General features: G+C 42.2%; 1 protein-coding gene across 1 annotated transcript; it reads left to right on the top strand.

Annotated features, from left to right (window-relative positions):
• Nucleotides 1–12,853: 12,853 nt before the first annotated feature.
• LOC140902757 (claw keratin-like) lies at nt 12,854–19,322 on the top strand. The gene is made up of 2 exons (XM_073323197.1): nt 12,854–12,932; nt 18,342–19,322. The coding sequence occupies exons 1-2, from the start codon at nt 12,918–12,920 to the stop codon at nt 18,816–18,818; spliced, it is 492 nt and encodes a 163-aa protein (XP_073179298.1). The 5' UTR covers nt 12,854–12,917; the 3' UTR covers nt 18,819–19,322.
• The last annotated feature ends 281 nt before the right edge of the window (nt 19,323–19,603 follow it).

The following is a 19,603-nucleotide window of genomic DNA, read 5'->3' as shown; positions in this document are numbered from 1 at the left end:
CAATAAGTGTTTGTGAGGTGCTTTGAAATCTCGACTTCTGAGAACGCTGAAGAACTTCCAGCCTTAACATCCTTACTATCCTTGTTTTATAGGCATAGAACAATAAGCACATTGAAGTGAAGGTCACACGGGTGTCAGTTGCAGAAACAGAAGTAAAACCCAATACTTCTCCTAACCACAGGCTAAATTCAAGGTTCATCCCTGTTGCACTCTATTACAACGCAAGTTTGGTAACATGTCTTGTTAAAAAATGTGTGCATCCTTGGATCTGAGCATTGACAATAAAAAATGACTAACATATGATCCACTTTAATTTTGTCTTCTTTATAGAGGGACAATACTTCTCCAAAGGAATTACAAGTCTGTCATATTTATATCTTTTCCATTGTAAAACACAGCACATAATTCAAGTATCAAAAACTTGCTTTAAGGCATGTCACCCTTTGGGACGAAGTTGCCAACTACACTGGGTGTGCTATTTTTTCTTTCTTTGGAAACACATCTCTCGAATGGGTCATCGTGACCCAATGGTAATGAATTCTTTCAGCTTTGTGAAATGAGGAACAGGGTGGGCTGTCTCTTTCACATAGCCTTCTTTATCCATGAGGATAATAATTGTCCAAAGGAAGTACAGGTGTGTATATTTAAAGCTTATTCACATGCAGTGTAGGAATAAAACTCTCAATATAGAATTCAAATGGAAAGAATGTTGGTACCAGATAATTTAAGTCCGCTCAAATGTAAATACTAACAACTAAGAAAACACCTTCAAATAAAGGGAGTTAAAGCGCATTGCAAGACTCTCGATGGCTGATCATTGTTCACACTTAGATCAGAAGATATTTCACCCAGATGTTCCCCAAAAAATCATCCAAACAAAATAAAAAGAAAATTCCAGAATGAGCCTCTCTAACAATTACCCGCAGTTGAGTGAGTTGAGTGACATATTTGGAAGCCATGAACGGTAAGTGTCCAGTAAGGTTCAGGAGATGAAGGTTGTTATTTGGCAGGAGTAGTCACAACTATATTGGGTTTTTTTTCTGGTTCTGCCAATCACTCCCTGTCTGACCTTCATCTTAACGTGCCTCCATTCACCTCTGTGACAAAAAGGTATAATAATAACTTTCATTGTGGATTGTCTCAGGCTTCCTCTGATCTAACCATTTCAAAGCACTTAACAACCATTCATCAAGTTTTTACAGCCAAGAGATGTACTATTATAGTAGTAATAACATTTACAAGGATTAGATATTCCAGTATTAAAGATTAGATTCACTTTAAAAATGTATGTCAAAGTCTCAGATATCATTCCCAGTACTCAGTTCATTATTTTCAGCCTCCTAAATTGGGGCTCTTTGATTTTTATTCAATGTACCTTTCTATTTCCCATTTATATCTATTTTAAAGTTTAAGGATAGATTTCGAGCCAGTGTAAACCAGCACAGCTCCATCATCTTCAAACTGAAGGTATTTATCCAGCGTAGGTTAGAGAAAACCTTGTTTGCATACTCTGCACCTCCAAGTACAACTGCTCAGTTCCAATGTACAGTGAAATCAATGGGAAATGTCTGCTGCTGCATCTCCCTTTATGAGCACCCGAGAGAATTGGGTCCTGTAAGAGAATTCAGCTCATAAATAAAAGGAAGAAGCACAAGAGAGACGGAGTTAAGGAGTACTTCTTCAGTGGTCAACTTTCTGTGAGATGAGATTGGATTAATTCCAAGTCTGACCAACCTAGGGCTTTCTGCAAGACCTTTGTCTAACAGAAAGCTTTTCAGCTATAATTAGAATGATTTGTAAAGTAGAAAACACCCCCCCCATGCCATTTCTTCTAACCTGAGCAGTGTCAATGCCTTCCCTTAATATTAATGCACAGAACCTCATAGAAGTCTATGGTACTGTGCTGATATACACTAGCTCAGCATCTGCCCCATGAGCTTTACAAAGGAATGTTTGTTAGCAAAGGGAAATGAAAAGCTTTTTTGAATGAAAATCAAAGGGCCCCAAATTCGGAGGCTAGGTGTCATGAGCTGACTATTGGAATGACATCAGAAACCTCAATATGCGTTTGTAAAATTAATTTAATCCACAATTTGAGGGCATATAATCCCAGAAAAATATGCTCTTATTAAAATAATACAACACAGTAAACACATACAGCTTCTCATATAGTTTCTCAATTACATTAGACACTTACTATTCTAGGCTTCCAAATATCCCATTGCAGCATCAATGAAGTCAGTAGAATGAAAGCAGGATTGTCGCTGGCCCATAAAGTTTTAAAATGAAAGAGAGTTGTATGGTGTAAGGAGCGTGTCACACCATGTGGAGTTAGGAACAAACTAATTGTCAGAACCACAGAGGGAAAAAAATACATCAATTGAAGGAGTTATGCAAAGTTTATTTTGTAACTAATTAGGCCTTCAGGAGCACAGGGCCTCCACAAAACTGTATAAAAACATTCCTGATTTAGAGGTCTCCTAACTTATTCTCTAACTTATTCTCTTTGAAAAGGATAAATTCTATTAGACTTGCTCTCTCCAGAACATTTCAGAGGATATGTTCGTAATCCTTTTAATTTAGCACTGAATCATATGCATACACTCTCGTGATTCTTAACAATGGAAAGAGATTTGTTTTTCTCAAGTTTTTTCCCATTACCAAGTTGCAGACATTGGTTTCTTCATGGTTTAGAAGTTAAGGGTTGGATTTTCAGAGCAAGAGATGCATTTGAGACAGTAGTTCCTATTGATTTTAGTTGGAACTTGGGCATTCAGATCCCTTCAGTAGCTCTAAAAATTCTCACCCCCAATTTTTAATGTAGGGTTTTGGAAGAAACTCCCTAAATTTCCTCCATAGACGCCTAATTCATTCTTCTTCTGCTGTCTTCTGAAGCAGCTGGTAAGTGACAGTCATTGAGACAGGATACTGCATTGGATGGGCCATTCATCTCTTCCAGCATGGTAATTGCTACCTTCTCATAGGCAGAATTAATTAGAGGTGCAGCTCTTCATCTGGTCTCACTTAGTGTAGCTCCAATGAAATCAGTGGAACAGTGCACATTTACACCAGCTTAGGAAGTGGTGTTTAGTGTTTTGTTTTGATTTTAAATAAATCCAAACACTATTATTCATTCATCAGCTAGTGTTGGGGACACACTAAGGTTTACAAACTAAAACACCACATTCTCATCCTGAACTGAACTTGTTTGTAAGTAGAGGTTATATGCGCACATGGGCATTAGCATTATTAATGCTCTCCCAACCATGTTCTGTGTTATAATTTCTAATGGACTGAAAATCCCAAGCATTAATCATGGAATTTTTATATATTTACACTGCTTACAAACAGGATATTTTAGAAGAAAGAGAGTAACAAGGATTCAAAATAGCTGGTTAGGTCCCTCTTTCTTTCTTTCTTTCTTTCTTTCTTTCTTTCTTTCTTTCTTTCTCTCTCTCCCTTTCACTCTCTCTTTAGGACTCTAAAGAGAATCCCCAATTCCAATAGAACCTTTTTATTAAAATTTTTATTCCACAGTCCCAAGTACCCTAAGTTTACTGCCTTGCCTGCTGTGTGTTTCAAATTTATATCCACTGCAGTAAGAAGTCTTGCTTCACAAACATGAGAAATGACATTCCACAAAGCGTGTGTGGAAAATTTCAACAAGCCATATGTCAGGCAGTGACCTGAGCCCACAGTGCTGATCCAACCGCCCCCGCTGTCATGACCCTTTTAGCACCAATTCTCAGTTCTTTTCCTCAGGAAAGCGAAGTGGGATCTTCAGCAGCAGCTGACACTGGAGGTGGTGATGGGGACTGTCAAGGTTCCTCCCCCACTCTGAACTCTAGGGTACAGATGTTGGGACCTGCATGAAAACCTCCTAAGCTTACTTTTACCAGCTTAGGTTAAAACTTCCCCAAGGTACAAACTATTTTAGCCTTTGCCCTTGGACTTCCACTGCCACTACCAAACTTTATCTGGGTTCCTGAGAAACCGTTGTTTGGAAACATCTTTCCCCCCAAAATCCTCCCAACCCTTGCACCCCACTTCTGGGGAAGGTTTGGTAAAAATCCTCACCAATTTGCATAGGTGACCACAGACCCAAACCCTTGGATCTTAGAACAATGAAAAAGCATTCAGTTTCCTTACAAGAAGACTTTTAATAGAAGTAAAAAAGAATCACCTCTGTAAAATCAGGATGGTAAATACCTTACAGGGTAATTAGATTCAAAACACAGAGAATCCCTCTAGGCAAAACCTTAAGTTACAAAAAAGACACACAGACAGGAATATTCATTCTATTCAGCACAGCTATTTTCTCAGCCATTTAAAGAAATCATAATCTAACACATACCTAGCTAGATTACTTACTAAAAGTTCTAAGACTCTATTCCTGGTCTATCCCCAGCAAAAGCAACATACAGACAGACAGGTTTCAGAGTAACAGCCGTGTTAGTCTGTATTCGCAAAAAGAAAAGGAGTACTTGTGGCACCTTAGAGACTAACCAATTTATTTGAGCATGAGCTTTCGTGAGCTACAGCTCACTTCATCGGATGCATGCCGTGGAAACTGCAGCAGACTTTATTTATACACAGAGAATATGAAAAAATACCTCCTCCCACCCCACTGTCCTGCTGGTAATAGCTTATCTAAAGTGATCATCAGGTGGGCCATTTCCAGCACAAATCCAGGTTTTCTCACCCTCCACCGCCCCCACACAAATTCACTCTCCTGCTGGTGATAGCCCATCCAAAGTGACAACTCTTTGGATGGGCTATCACCAGCAGGAGAGTGAATTTGTGTGGGGGGGTTGAGGGTGAGAAAACCTGGATTTGTGCTGGAAATGGCCCACCTGATGATCACTTTAGATAAGCTATTACCAGCAGGACAGTGGGGTGGGAGGAGGTATTTTTTCATATTCTCTGTGTATAAATAAAGTCTGCTGCAGTTTCCACGGCATGCATCTGATGAAGTGAGCTGTAGCTCACGAAAGCTCATGCTCAAATAAATTGGTTAGTCTCTAAGGTGCCACAAGTACTCCTTTTCTTTATACAGACAGACACAGACCCTTTGTTTCTCTGCCTCCTCCCAGCTTTTGAAAGTATCTTGTCTCCTCATTGGTCATTTTGGTCAGGTGCCAGCGAGGTTACCTTTAGCTTCTTAACCCTTTACAGGTGAGAGGATTTTTCCTCTGGCCAGGAGGGATTTTAAAGGAGTTTACCCTTCCCTTTATATTTATGACAGGGGCACATGTGTTGATAGAGCCTTAGAACATTATGGAGGCTTATATAGTTGGGAGGTCCCTATGGTTCTGGGACACGACATGGTTATTGGGGTCCATCTGTTTAGGAGAGATTCCGTGGTTACAAAGGACCATATGGCTGTGGGGAATCATTTGGTCATGGGGGTCCATATGGTTGTGGGAGGGATATAGGGTTGAGGGGATGGGAACCTTAATGGAAACAGTGGGCTATGTTAAACCCAGTGGGCATATCCAAAGAAAAAGGAAGTACCAGGAAATGATCAGCAAGATACAAATTGATGTTTTAGCATATGGGCCTGGCTTTGAGAAGTGTTGGGTACATTGAACGCTTTGTGAAATATTGAAAGAGCTGTATTAAATTAGCACCTCTGCTAACATGCCTAATGTTTCCCATATGTCACATGATGGCTCATTCTTCTAATGCCTTCCTTGCTATGTGCTTCCTCTATTATCAACACAGTGGGCCTAATTCTCAATTGCGCTATGGGTTTTTACACCACTCTGTAAAGTGCAAATGGAGCAGGGCCTTAAGGTGTATGTTACCTACATTTATATTGACTTTCCTGCCTCTTTCCAATGCCGGAGGAGTGTCACAAGACATTAGTGTCAATGAGAATCAGGCTAGGTTATCTCCTATCCATGAATATGGAGCGTTTCTTTCGGCCTTTTAATTTTCTAACAGCAGCTGCATAATGGAGAAGCTTTTTGATCTTCAGCTTTTATTGTGTTTTCTTTACTTTGTGACAGACCAAGGTGAAACAAGTAATTAAAAATGGTGGCAAACAGACTTGATTGTCAAACTCTACAGCTGTGATCTTTTAATATCACCAAAAACTTCCACATCACTTGTGGTCAAAAACATCCTTAAATTTTGGATACCTAACTCTGTAAAGCTTGTGCCCTGTTATCAAGAAATGTTGAGCACAAATGGTTATCATTAACTTCACTGGGAGTTTTGAGTACTCAGCGCTTCAGAAAAAGTAGCCTGGATCTTATCCTGTCAGGCATTTAAAATTAATGGCTCATTTGGAGAAAGGTTTGCTTAGCTGCGTCCAGAAGTGAGATCATGGGAATAGTTGCTGATTTAACCCTGCTCCAATTCTGTGAAATCATGAGTCTTGCATGAAATGCAATCTCTGGCATTCAAAGAATCGAGTTGCTAGGCCTTCCAATTTAAAAAACAAAAGAAAAGGAAAACAAAAGAAATCAATAATTTAGAGAGGAAGATTGGTGATATTAGGGCATTTGTTCTCAATGAAACTGTGATCTGGGGGTGAAAGGCTCATTGCTTAATGGCAAAAGATTTATTCCTGTGCAATTCAGGCCTTTAATGCTGCAGCTTTAAATTTTTTATTGATCCTGGTGTATCTCTAAAGAGAGGGATGCCCTCAGACATTTCCTACTCTGTGTGTCTTTCACTGAGCCCCATTACAATAGCAACTGAGCTTTGTCCTTTTCATTCGGTTGCTTCTAATGCATGATGTTTACTCTTTTCCCTGTGTTTCAGGTTTACCTCCAACGCAGAAAGATGACAAAAGATTTCTCATCACTGGGGCTGTGACCCCTGTTGGAATGGGGACTGGGATGGTTATAGGAGCCATTATGACTGCTATCGGCCATGGGGTTACTATAGGCCATACACTTACAGGTGTGGCCAGCATTACGATTCCTGCTACTCTTACCCTTACCGATGGGGCAGTGGGTATGGGTCTGGAAGATGCTGGCCATGTTTTGCTGAGGAGCAATAGACCCAGAAATGAAAAGCAAGATATGATTCACCGATGAGCTTATAGGCAACGGCTTTCAGAAATGTGGATCCCCCACAATTCCCATAGGAACTGTGATTGCTCAGCAGTTCCATAAATTTTCCCCATATCTGTATTTTCCAAGTTACATGTTATGTCTATTACTTCTTCTATTCTCTGCTTCTTCTATAATTATCTGAAGGCCTGAATCTCAGTTCCATGAAGGCTCTTTTAGGCCACTCTGACAGTGTTCCAGTCCCCAAATCATTTTTGTTGCCCTCCGTTGGACGTTTTCCAATTTTTCCACATCCTTCTTCTAGTGTGGGGCCCAAAACTGGACACAGTACTCCAGATGAGGTCTCACCAATGTTGAATAGAGTGGAACGATTACGTCCCTCGATCTGCTGGCAATGCCCCTACTCATACATCCCAAAATGCCATTGGCCTTCTTGGCAACAAGGGCACACTGTTGACTCATATCTAGCTTCTCGTCCACTGTAACCCCTAGGTCCTTTTCTGCAGAACTGCTGCCGAGCCATTCGGTCCCTAGTCTGTTGCAGTGCATGGGATTCTTCAGTCCTAAGTGCAAGACTCTGCACTTGTCCTTGTTGAACCTCATCAGATTTTTTTTGGCCCAATCCTCTACTTTCTCTAGGGCCCTCTGTATCCTATCCCTACCCTCCAGAGTATCTACCACTCCTCCCAGTTTAGTGTCATCTGCAAACTTGCTGAGCGTGCAATCCACACCATCCTCCAGATCATTAATGAAGAATTGAACAAAACCGGCCCGAGGACCGACCCTTGGGGCACTCCACTTGATACCAGCTGCCAAGTAGACATGGAGCCATTGATAACTACCCGTTGAGCCTGACAATCTAGCCAGCTTTCTATCCACCTTATCGTCCGTTCATCCAGCCCATACTTCTTTAACTTACTGGCAAGAATACTGTGGGAGACAGTGTCAAAAGCTTTGCTAAAGTCAAGGAACAACACGTCCACTGCTTTTCCCTCATCCACAGAGCCAGTTATCTCATCATAGAAGGCAATTAGATTAGTCAGGCGTGACTTTCCCTTGGTGAATCCATGCTGACTGTTCCTGATCACTTTCCTCTCCTCTAAGTGCTTCAGAATTGATTCCTTGATGACCTGCTCCGTGATTTTTCCAGGGACTGAGGTGAGGCTGACTGGCCTGTAGTTCCCAGGATCCTCCTTCTTCCCTTTTTTAAAGTTGGGCACTACATTAGCCTTTTTCCAGTCGTCCAGGACCTCCCCCAATCACCATGAGTTTTCAAAGATAATGGCCAATGGCTCTGCAATCACATCCGCCAACTCCTTTAGCACTCTCGGATGCAGCACATCTAGCCCCGTGGACTTGTGCTCATCCAGCTTTTCTAAATAGTCCCAAACCACTTCTTTCTTCACAGAGGGCTGGTCACCTCCTCCCCATGCTTTGCTGCCCAGTGCAGCAGTCTGGGAGCTGACCTTGTTCGTGAAGACAGAGGCAAAAAAAGCATTGAGTACATTAGCTTTTTCCACATCCTCTGTCACTAGGTTGCCTCCCTCATTCAGTAAGGGGCCCACACTTTCCTTGACTTTCTTCTTGTTGCCAACATACCTGTATGTTGCTAACATACATGTTGTACTTTGTCTCATTTGACCCTGACTGGAATGAAACAAATACATTAAAATGGTAGCAAACAAGATGTGATTGTCAAACTGTACAGCTGCACTGAAAAAAGAACATCTGCTGTGAAATGCATCACCTTGGAGCAGGTGATTTGTCGCAGACCTTCTTGAAACCCTGGAAATAGATTCTTTCTTGTCAGCATTCTTTCTGTCTGTTCCTGTATATTCCCCTTCTTTGTTCACATTAAAATGATTCTGCATTATAATATCAGCCTTCTGGTTTTCCTTTCGGCTCCATTCCTTATTTACCAGTCACTGCGGCCCAGATTCCCAGAAATACATACCTATTGCCTAACACCGATTGAAATAAGTGGGAACGCTACACGTTTGTGAATCTGGTCCAGTGGGTAAAAATTTACTCTTTTTCAGGGAGACAGGGCATGTGCATTACTTAAGTCCCACTCGAGCCCTGTACTGAGATGAGAATCAGGTCAGGCAAGAGTCTATAAACCATAAAAGCGGGATTACCTCTGTGCTACTTTCGTTGTACCAACTAACCCAAATAGGGTGTTTGGCATTCCTTTTTATTCAGAAGATCTCGACATATTCAGCCATAGATTAATGCCTAATAACAGCCACTCAGTATGTTCTAGATGGGCAATGTCAGCAGGTAAATCATTCCTCCTACTCATCCTCTACTCCTGAGGTTAGAGGGCAGCCTGGTGTCTTCCCCACCAAGGTGATCCAATCTCTCAACATTTTTAATTGAAAGTGTTTCAGACTTAAGTTTCAGAAATCTTAAGCATCTCTGGGCTTTGGCTGTATATAAAAGGGGTGGGCCACCCTACACACCCCATATCAGTCAGATGTATCACTGCCAGTGAACCCCACATTACGTCCCTCCAACTGGGTGTCAACCAATCCATTTTGTTATGGTCATGTCTAGTGGGCAGAGCAGGCATACAGGTTGGCGAACGAAGTCAACGGTCAGCACCAGAGTCAGCGGCCAGTTACCAGAGCCGGGGTCCAGCCAGACTCAGAACCAGGAATTGAAGCTGAGGGCTAAGAGCCAAGGTCAGATGCCAAATGCCAGAGCCAAGGGTCAAGCCAGAGTCAGGGTCAGAAGTCAAGGGCTGGAGTCACAGACAGGAGTGATCACTGAGGATTGTAGCTGGGGCATAAGGGCAGGAGGAGAGGCAAGGGTCAATCACAGTGGGAACAGGAGTGAAGGTGGGGGTGATATAGGAGCCAGGAGCAGAGCTGGACCCAGGTTGGGTGCAGGAGGAGGCACAATAGGAAACCAACTGGTTACTTGGACAAACTTCTTGTTTCTCCTCCTGGCTTAAACAGTGTAGTTGGACCAATTGGTGGAGCCAGTCAATCCTCCAATCTGAGTGTGGTGCCTTAGCTGGGGCTATAGCCCTAGCAGCTTCTCTGCCTACCCACATTCAGTTGAGGCCAGGATATGGCAGCTGTTGGTCTAGTGGATAGGGGAGAAGCAATACACATAATACATCTTGATTTTGGTAAGGCTTTCAACACAGTTCCACATGACATTCTCATAAGCCCACTGGGGAGATGTCATCTAGATGACTTTACTATAAGATGAACAACTGGTTGAAAGACCAGGAGAATGGATGAAGCTGACAACTGGTGTGATCCAGTCTAGCAATTCCTACATTCTTATGAGCAAAAATGCCCATTGAAGATGCTTCTCCTCAGATAGTGTAATTTAGTGTCGCTCCATGAAAGACAGTGGACCTGAACCAATTTACCCCAGCTGAGGATCTAGTCCTTATTGATTTATTTGGAGAAAACAAAAGTTTCTGTTCATTCAAAAGCAAGTATTGGTGACTCACAAGGTTTGGAAAACCAAAGAGCCACACTCTGATACCGGACAGAACTGGTTTGCCATGCAGAGGTTAAATCTTCAAAGGAAAGGAAATGATCAGTGTCATAAATAAAGGGAAGGGTAAACCCCTTTGAAATCCCTCCTGGCCAGGGGAAAGCTCCTCTCACCTGTAAAGGGTTAAGAAGCTAAAGGTAACCTTGCTGGCACCTGACCAAAATGACCAATGAGGAGACAAGATACTTTCAAAAGCTGGGAGGAGGGAGAGAAACAAAGGGTCTGTGTGTCTGTCTATATGCTGGTCTTTACTGGGGATAGACCAGGAATGGAGTCTTAGAACTTTTAGTAAGTAATCTAGCTAGGTATGTGTTAGATTATGATTTCTTTAAATGGCTGAGAAAAGAATTGTGCTGAATAGAATAACTATTTCTGTCTGTGTATCTTTTTTGTAACTTAAGGTTTTGCCTAAAGGGGTTCTCTATGTTTTTGAATCTAATTACCCTGTAAGATATCTACCATCCTGATTTTACAGGGGGGATTTCTTTATTTCTATTTACTTCTATTTTTATTAAAAGTCTTCTTGTAAGAAACTGAATGCTTTTTCATTGTTCTCAGATCCAAGGGTTTGGGTCTGTGGTCACCTATGCAAATTGGTGAAGCTTTTTATCCAACATTTCCCAGGAAAGCGGGGGTGCAAGTGTTGGGAGGATTGATCATTCTTAAGATCCAAGGGTCTGGGTCTGTAGTCACCTAGGCAAATTGGTGAGACTTTTTACCAAACCTTATCCAGGAAGTGGGGTGCAAGGTTTTTGGGAAGTATTTTGGGGGGAAAGACGCGTCCAAACAGCTCTTCCCCAGTAACCAGTATTAGTTTGGTGGTGGTAGCGGCCAATTCAAGGACAACGGGGGGGAATATTTTGTACCTTGGGGAAGTTTTGACCTAAGCTGGTAAAGATAAGCTTAGGAGGTTTTTCATGCAGGTCCCCACATCTGTACCCTAGAGTTCAGAGTGGGGGAGGAACCTTGACAATCAGCATTATCCCAGACATGTTCTCTATGAGAAATGTTTTAAATGGACACAGAATCCCAGCTGTCCATCATGGAAATAGTTACACTTATTCCAGTCAGTGTTTGTCATATAAAGTAATTGAGAAAGGTTCAAAGCGGCCAATTGGAAGGGAAGTTCAGTGCAAATGGGTGTTAGGGGGCTTATTCCTTCACCCACTTACTTCCCTGGTCCTTCTCGCATGAACAGAGAGCAACAGTACCCGAAGTCCAAAGTTGCAGACAATTTGATGTTTATTGGGGTGAACTTCCAGCAAGCATGATTCCAGTTTCCTTCCTTTGTGTCCCCCTTCCCAGCTCTGACACCACAGAGCCTTACACCTGTGTCCCTGTTCCCATTCCCTGCACTTAGCCAAACATGATTCCAATTTCCTTACCCCCATTCCCTGTTCCCATTTCCCCCTTTAGCAAAACATGATTCCAATTTCCCCACCCCCATTCACTGTTCCCATTTCCCCTCCCCTCCCCACACCCACCCACACACCCACTTCCTGATTGACTGCAGACTATATAGTAAAACTTGAGTTCTGCTTAGCTTTACATTAACCAATCATTTTCCTGAAATTTAACTAACCAATCCTAACATATTGTAACATGACTATGTAACCAATTATATCCCACCACCTTAAGTAGTTTACACCCAGCAAAATTAATGATACATCAGACAGGAACAATCACAGAACCAGACAGAGATTATACAGACAAACAATAGCAAAGTGGGAACTATAATGACAAAACAGTACAGAAGTGAGGATTTCACATCCCAGCTATCGATAAGTGAGTTCTTGCCAGACAGGATGCTATCAAACTAAGTTTCCTTTTACATTTTCTAGGCACTTTCCTTTCTCTGGAGGCGACAGGCACTATCAGGACAGGATTGTATCCTAACAGCCCCATAGCACCTTATTTCAATGTGACTAGGTTGGAATGTGAGGAGGTGACCGGTCGCTTCCCAGCTTATGGCTGCCTCTGCTGCTTAGCCAAAGGCCTTAGCCTAAGAACAGGGCCTCAGACTGTCACAGTGAGAGAAGGACCTTAGACCGGCAGACAGTGATTTTGATTCTTTCTTTTATATCTCTATATAGTTATCTCTATAACTAGCCAAGTGATAAGAATACACCTAAATTCTTCGAGTACAAGCCTTTACCGACAGGCCTGAATATCTATATCCTAGCAATGGGTAAGAGGCATAGAAAGAGGAAATAGGAAGAAATACATAGCCATGAACATAGGGACTAAATCCATTCCTCCTCTCTCTCTTGGACAGACCATCACTGATTGTCGAAATCATCCCAGGACCAATTCTTAGCAATTTCCTTCAGCAGAGTGAAGTGGGAGCCGTAGGAGCACCTGTGGTCGGAGCGGGCTATGACGGCTCATTCGGTTTGTGGGGATTGTACGGCTCTGGAGACCGTTACAGAGGATTGTATGGTTACGGGGGATTAGGTGGTTATGGGGGCCATTACTGTTATGGGGGATTGAGTGGTTATGGGGGAGGTTACAGTTATGGGGGATTATGAAATTACCCAGGGCGTTATGGTTATGGGGAAATATGTGGTTCTGGGGTATCTTGCCATAGGTACCTCAGTGGAAGCCGTGTACCATATAAAACCCAGTAGGAATATCTGTTGGAAAAGAAAAGACAAGGAAGTGAACAGCAGGCTACCGACTCACAGCTGACCTTTAGAGCATGGATTTCAGAAGCGCTGTGCAGGCATGGCTCCACTTGAATTCAACGCGAGCTGTGTCTGCTCAGCGCCTTTGTCTCCTAGACCCATTTCTAACGTTACGTTTTATGACTCTTTCTGCCAATGCTTTCCCAACCACGTGCTTATTCTCTTAGTCACATGTGGGCTCATTCTGAATTACACTCAGGCTGTTTGCACTAACCCCGCAGGGTGAAGGAATCAGGGGCCTTAACAGAGGCATCAGTTACATTTATTATCATTTATTATCATTTTAAATCCCTTTGCAGGGGAAAGGATCACTAACACATCATCAGAATGGTTACAGAGAGAGTGAGTCAAATAGGACTTGTGTAATTCACCTAGGAGAATAAGATAAAGTAATTAGAAGATCACTGAGCCATGAGTGCTTTTATACAGTTCTGTAGACTCACTGGAGGACTTGAGAGGCCCTGTGTTCCTGAAGGTCTAAATAGTTACAAATCAATCTTTGCATAACTCCTTCAATTGATGTAGTTTTTTTCCTCCGTGTTTTTGACAATTAGTTTGTTCCTAACTCCACATGGTGTGACATGCTCATTACACCCTGCAACTCTCTTTCATCTTACAACTTTATGGGCCAGCTACATTCCTGCTTTCATTCTACTGACTTCATTGATGCTGCAATGGGATATTTGGAAGCCTAGAATAGTAAAGTGTCCAATGTAGCTGACGAGCCATGGTGAGCATGTGGCCTTACTAATCACTGTTACTGGATTTTACTTCAGATTCTGCCACCTGCTCCCTGTGTATCCTACACCTCAATTGCTTGTTCACCTCCACATAAATCTGATCTAATATTGACATTATGCTCAATGATCATAGCCTTCCTCAAATCAAAGAACTTCAAAGCACTTCAGGCTCATTAATGTTGTATGTGTCCACGGTGTTGTATTATTTTAATAGCAGAATTTTTGTACTGGTATTAGATGCCTCCAGATTGTGGGTTAGATTAATTTTACAAATGCATGTTAAGGTTTCGGATGTCATTCCAATAGTCAGCTCATGACTCTTAGCTTTCAAATTAGGGGCTCTTTGATTTTCATTCAAAAAAGCTTTTCATTTCCCTTTCTTTACCAAACATTCCTTTGTAAACCTCAAGGGGCAGATGCTGAGCCAGGGTACATCAGCGCAGTTCTATAAATTTCTATGACATTCTGTGTCTTAAAACTGAGCGGAGAAATTGACACTGCTCAGGTTAGAAGAAATCCTGTCAGGGGTATATTTTCCATTTTCAAACATTCTAATTATAGATGAAAATCTTACTGTGGAGAAGGGTCTGGCCGAATGCCCTTGGTTGGCCAGATTTAGAATAAATCCAATCTCCTCTCACAGCAATTTGACTACCGAAGAAGTACTCCTTAACTCTGTCTGTTTTACGCGTCTTCCTTTTCTTTACAAGCTGAATTCTCTTACAGGACCCAATTCTCTTGGCTGCTCATGAACAGAGATACAGTAGCTGATGTTTCCCACTCATTTCACTGTACATTGGATCTGAGCAGCTGCGGTTGAAAGTGCCCAGTATGCTCAGACAGATACACTCCACACAGGGTTTTCTCTAAGCTAGCCTGGATAAAGTGCCTTTCTTCAGTTTGAAGCTGACGGAGCTATGCTGGTACACACTGGTTCAACATCCACCCTTAAACTGTAAAATAGATATAAAAGGGAAATGCAAAGGTGCATTGAATGAAAATCAAAGAGTCCAATTTCAGAGTCTGAGAATCACAAATGAGTACTGGAATGACATCTGAGACCTTGACATACATTTTAAAAGCGAATCTAATCTTTAGTATTGGAACATCTAATCCAAGTAAATGTTATTACTACTATAATAATACATCACTTTGGCCGTATAAAACTTGACGAGTGGTGGTGAAGTGCTTTGAAATGCTTAGATCAGAGGAAGCCTCAGACAATCCATTTTGAAAGCTATTATTATACCTGTTTGCCACAGAGGTGAACGAAGGTCAGACAGGGAGTGATTGGGAGAGTCAAAAAAAGACACCAACAGTTGGGACTCTTCATGCCAAAAATTTACTCCAGCTCTTGAACCCCACTGGACACTTACCGTTCATGGCTTCACCTGAGAGTAACTCTTAGAAAGGCTCATTCTCGAATTTTTCTTAGTTTGTTCTCATGATTTTTGGGGGAATTTTTCCGTGAAACATCTTCTGATCTAAATGTGAAACATAATAAAAAATCAAGGGTTTTGCAATCCACTTTATTTGAAGGTGGTGGGTATTTACATTTGAGTAGATTTTAATTATCTCGTACCAAACTGAAGTGAATTGAATTATCTGGTACCACATCTGAATTAAATGTGGAGAGTTTTATTCCTGTACAACACATGAACAAGCTTGAAATGTACACACTTGTAATTTCTTTGGACAATTACTATCCTCATGGATAGAGAAGGCGATGTCAAAGAGACGACCCACCCTGTACCTCGTTTCACAAAGCTGAAAGAATTCATCACCATTGGGTCACGATGACCCGTTCGAGACGTGTGTTTCCAAGGAAAGAAAAAATAGCACACACAGTGCAGTTGGTGACTTCATCCCAATGGGTGACATGCCTTAAAGCAAGTTTTTGAAGCTTGAATTATATAATATGATTTATAATGCTAACATACTCGTGGGAAAGAAATTGAGAGACTTTTAATTCCTTTGGAGAAGTGCTGTATTAATGTATAAAGGAGAGACAGTTAAAGTGGACCAAAATTAGCCAGTTTTTTTTTTTAATCATTGATGCTTAGTTCCATGGATGCACACATTTTTTAACAAGACATACTAACCTTGTCTTCTAAAAGAGTGCCACAGGGATGGAGCACGTGCTTAGCCCGTGGCAGGAGGAGTCAGAAGTATTGGATTGTATTTCTGTTTCTGCAACTCACACCCGTGCAACCTTCACCTCAATGTGCTTCTTTTTTCTCTACCTAGAAATCAGGGATAGTAAGGATGTTAGGACTGGAAATTGTTCAGCGTTCTTAGAACTGAAGATTTCAAAGCACCTAAGAACAGTCATTGGTGTTTTATAAATGCAAAGAGATGTATCCTTAGAATATTATTAAATTGTTTTGGGATTAGAAGCCTCTGCATTGACTAGTAGAGTCACCTGAAAAAAAAAATAGAGGCCAAGGTTTCTTGTGTTATTCCTTTAATCAGGTCATGATTCAAAGCCAAAGAATTTGGGGATATTGCATTTTCATTCAAATGTGATTTTGCATTTGGTATTTTTAAAATATTTTATAGGAAGGTGCTCTCAAGGTGGAAATCAGCACAGTTGCTTCAACTTCAAAGCAATTCTGGGCCTTAAAATCAAAGGAAGATATTTCTGCCTTCTTCCCTGGATACCGAAAGCACTCCTAGAGATATAGTTTACACTTAAAACAACATTCTGGTTCTTGCAGGATTTTTTTCAGCAATACGGCCCATAGCTGGTCAGATTTTATGTCATATCTCATCCCACAGCACTCTCCTCCTTTACCAAGAATCCATGATTTCAACCTCTCCTGGGCTTCTTCCAGGGCTCAGTCAGCTGCATTACCTTGCAAGACTTCAGTTTCTTGTCAGCTCAGTCATAGAGAGATGGTTTCTGACAGAGTACAAGTTCCACAACTTAACTCAAAACCTTGCTATAGAAGAGCACTGCTTCCTTTCACTCCCTACCGTCCCTTCCCTTGACCTTGAGCAAATCAACTCTAGGCATCCCTTTGAGACAGCATTGGTGACACAAGTGGAGGTCCAATGTTAGGTCACATTTTAATCACTGGAGGTTGAAATTCACTCCTGGGCAGAGAATCATCAGAAAGGCTCGTACTATACTTAAGTCCTTGCAAAGACGTAGTTTGAAAGTTTAAAGTAGAACTAAAGCTGTCCATAGTCATTATTCGATCCCCCTGCCAAAGGGTGAATTCGAGACTTAAGGTCATGACAGGAAACACACTGAAGGCAAAGGAATATTTCCAATTGATTACAAAGGGAATTGGATCTGAGATGGGGATGGAGGGTGTGAGAATGCAGAAAAATAGCTCTCTGCTTCCAAGCAGGTTTATAATGAAATGTCCAGTGCCCCTGAGAATGACCAGTATGAACAGAAAGGACCAAAGGGGAGTGGGGGAGGTTTAGATTGGATATTAGGAAAAACTTTTTCACTAAGAGGGTGGTGAAACACTGGAATGCGTTACCTAGGGAGGTGGTAGAATCTCCTTCCTTAGAGGTTTTTAAGGTCAGGCTTGACAAAGCCCTGGCTGGGATGATTTAACTGGGAATTGGTCCTGCTTCGAGCGGGGGGTTGGACTAGATGACCTTCAGGGGTCCCTTCCAACCCTGATATTCTATGATTCTATGATTCTATGATCTGTTCAGGACAGCCAGTTGTGCTACTGATGCAGCTCTGAATCACTTTGACATGCATTCTCATTGGTGTGATCCAATCTGGCAATTCCTACATTCTTATGAGCAGAAATGCCCATTGAAGATTCTTACACTCAGATGGTGTAATTTAGGGTCGCTCCATGGAAGTCAGTGGACCTGAACCCATTTTACCAGAGCTGAGGATCTTGTCCTTAGTGATTTCTTTGGAGAAAGGAAAAGTTTCTGTTCCTTCCTTAGCAAGTATTGGTGACTCCCAGGGTTTGGAAAACCAAAGAGCCACACTCTGACACTGGACTCAACTGGTTTGCATGCAGAGGTTGAATCCTCAAGGGAAAGGAAAAGATCAGCATTATCCCAGCCAAGTTCTCTTTGAGAAATGTCTATAACGGTCACAGCATCCCAGGTATCCTTCAAAGAAATAATTACACTTATTCCAGGCGGTGTTTTTAGACAGGTCACTGAGAGGGCTTCAAATGGGACAATTGGGAGGTACATTTAGTGTGAGTGGATAAGAGGCAAAGAAAGAGGAAATAGGAACAAATATATAGCCAAAAAGATAGGAACTAAGTCCACTCCTCCTGTCTCTCTCGGGCCCCACGTAGACCTCACTACTACAGTAACTGAGGTTTGAGTCCTTTCTTTCACTGGCACATGTACTTTCTTTTTACTCTACTCCCTGTTGTGTGTTTCAGGTTTACCTCCATCACAGAAAGATGTCTTGTTCCAGCCTGTACTATCCAGAATGCGGGGTGGCCCGGCCCAGTCCAGTTTCTGGCAGCTTCAATGAGCCGTGCGTTAGGCAGTGCCCTGACTCCGAAATAGTGATCAGACCATCACCAGTTGTCGTGACCATCCCAGGACCAATTCTCAGCAATTTCCCTCAGCAGAGTGAAGTGGCAGCTGTAGGAGCACCTGTGGTCGGAGCCGGCTATGGGGGTTCATTCGGTTTGGGGGGATTGTACGGGGGCTATGGAGGCCATTATGGAGGATTGTATGGTTACGGGGGATTAGGTGCTTACGGGGGCCGTTATGGATTCGGGGGATTGAGTGGTTACGGGGGCCGTTATGGTGGATGGTGTGGTTACGGGGGAGGTTACGGTTATGGAGGATTATCCGGTTCTGGGGTATCTTGCCATAGGTACCTGAGTGGAAGCTCTACGCCATGTTAAACCCTGCAGGAATATCAATGGTAAAAGAAAAGACCAGGAAATGAAGAATAGGCTACAGATTCAGATGGAGATTTCAGAAGCGCTGTGCAGGCATGGCTCCACTTGAATTCAACGCGAGCTGTGTCTGCTCAGCGCCTTTGTCTCCTAGACCCATTTCTAATGTTATGCTTATAAACTCTTTCTGCCAATGCTTTCCCAACCGCGTGCTTAGTCTCTCAGTCACATGTGGACTCATTCTGAATTACACTCAGGCTGTTTGCACTAACCCCGTAGTCTGACGGAAAGAGGGGCCTTAAGACAGGCATTAGTTGTATTTATTATCACTCGAATTTGTTTGTCCAACTCTGCACCTGCGAAAAAGGAAAAACAACTTCTTGCCTCAAATGCATCGCAAGGAAGTGGGTATTCGGTCGCAGCCCTTCTGGAAACACGTGAAATACCTTCTTTCTGTTGTGTATTATTTCTTTCTGTAACTGTGTATTGCAAATTTCATTCTCATTAAAAACTATGCTGCATTGTAATATCGGTCTTCTGGCTTTCCTTGTTCCTCCCTCCTTGTTTAGAAATCCTGCTGCATGAAATTCACCCCTGTAGAGCAGGCAGCACCAGACACCTCTCAAGTTGCAACTTTCGAAGGCATGGAGTGGTAGGAGAGTAAAGCCCTTTAAGTGGTTCATAGCATTATGCAGGCTCTCTGCACAGGGGTGGAATTCTTCCTTGCATCATCTGTTTTGCAAAAAGTCTTTTCCTCCTAAGTCTTACACAGATTTTCACCTTAAGAATGT

This window comes from Lepidochelys kempii, chromosome 24 (assembly GCF_965140265.1).
Source record: "Lepidochelys kempii isolate rLepKem1 chromosome 24, rLepKem1.hap2, whole genome shotgun sequence".
Classification (NCBI taxonomy): Eukaryota; Metazoa; Chordata; order Testudines; family Cheloniidae; genus Lepidochelys; species Lepidochelys kempii.
This window is presented reverse-complemented; position numbering and strand designations above follow the sequence as displayed.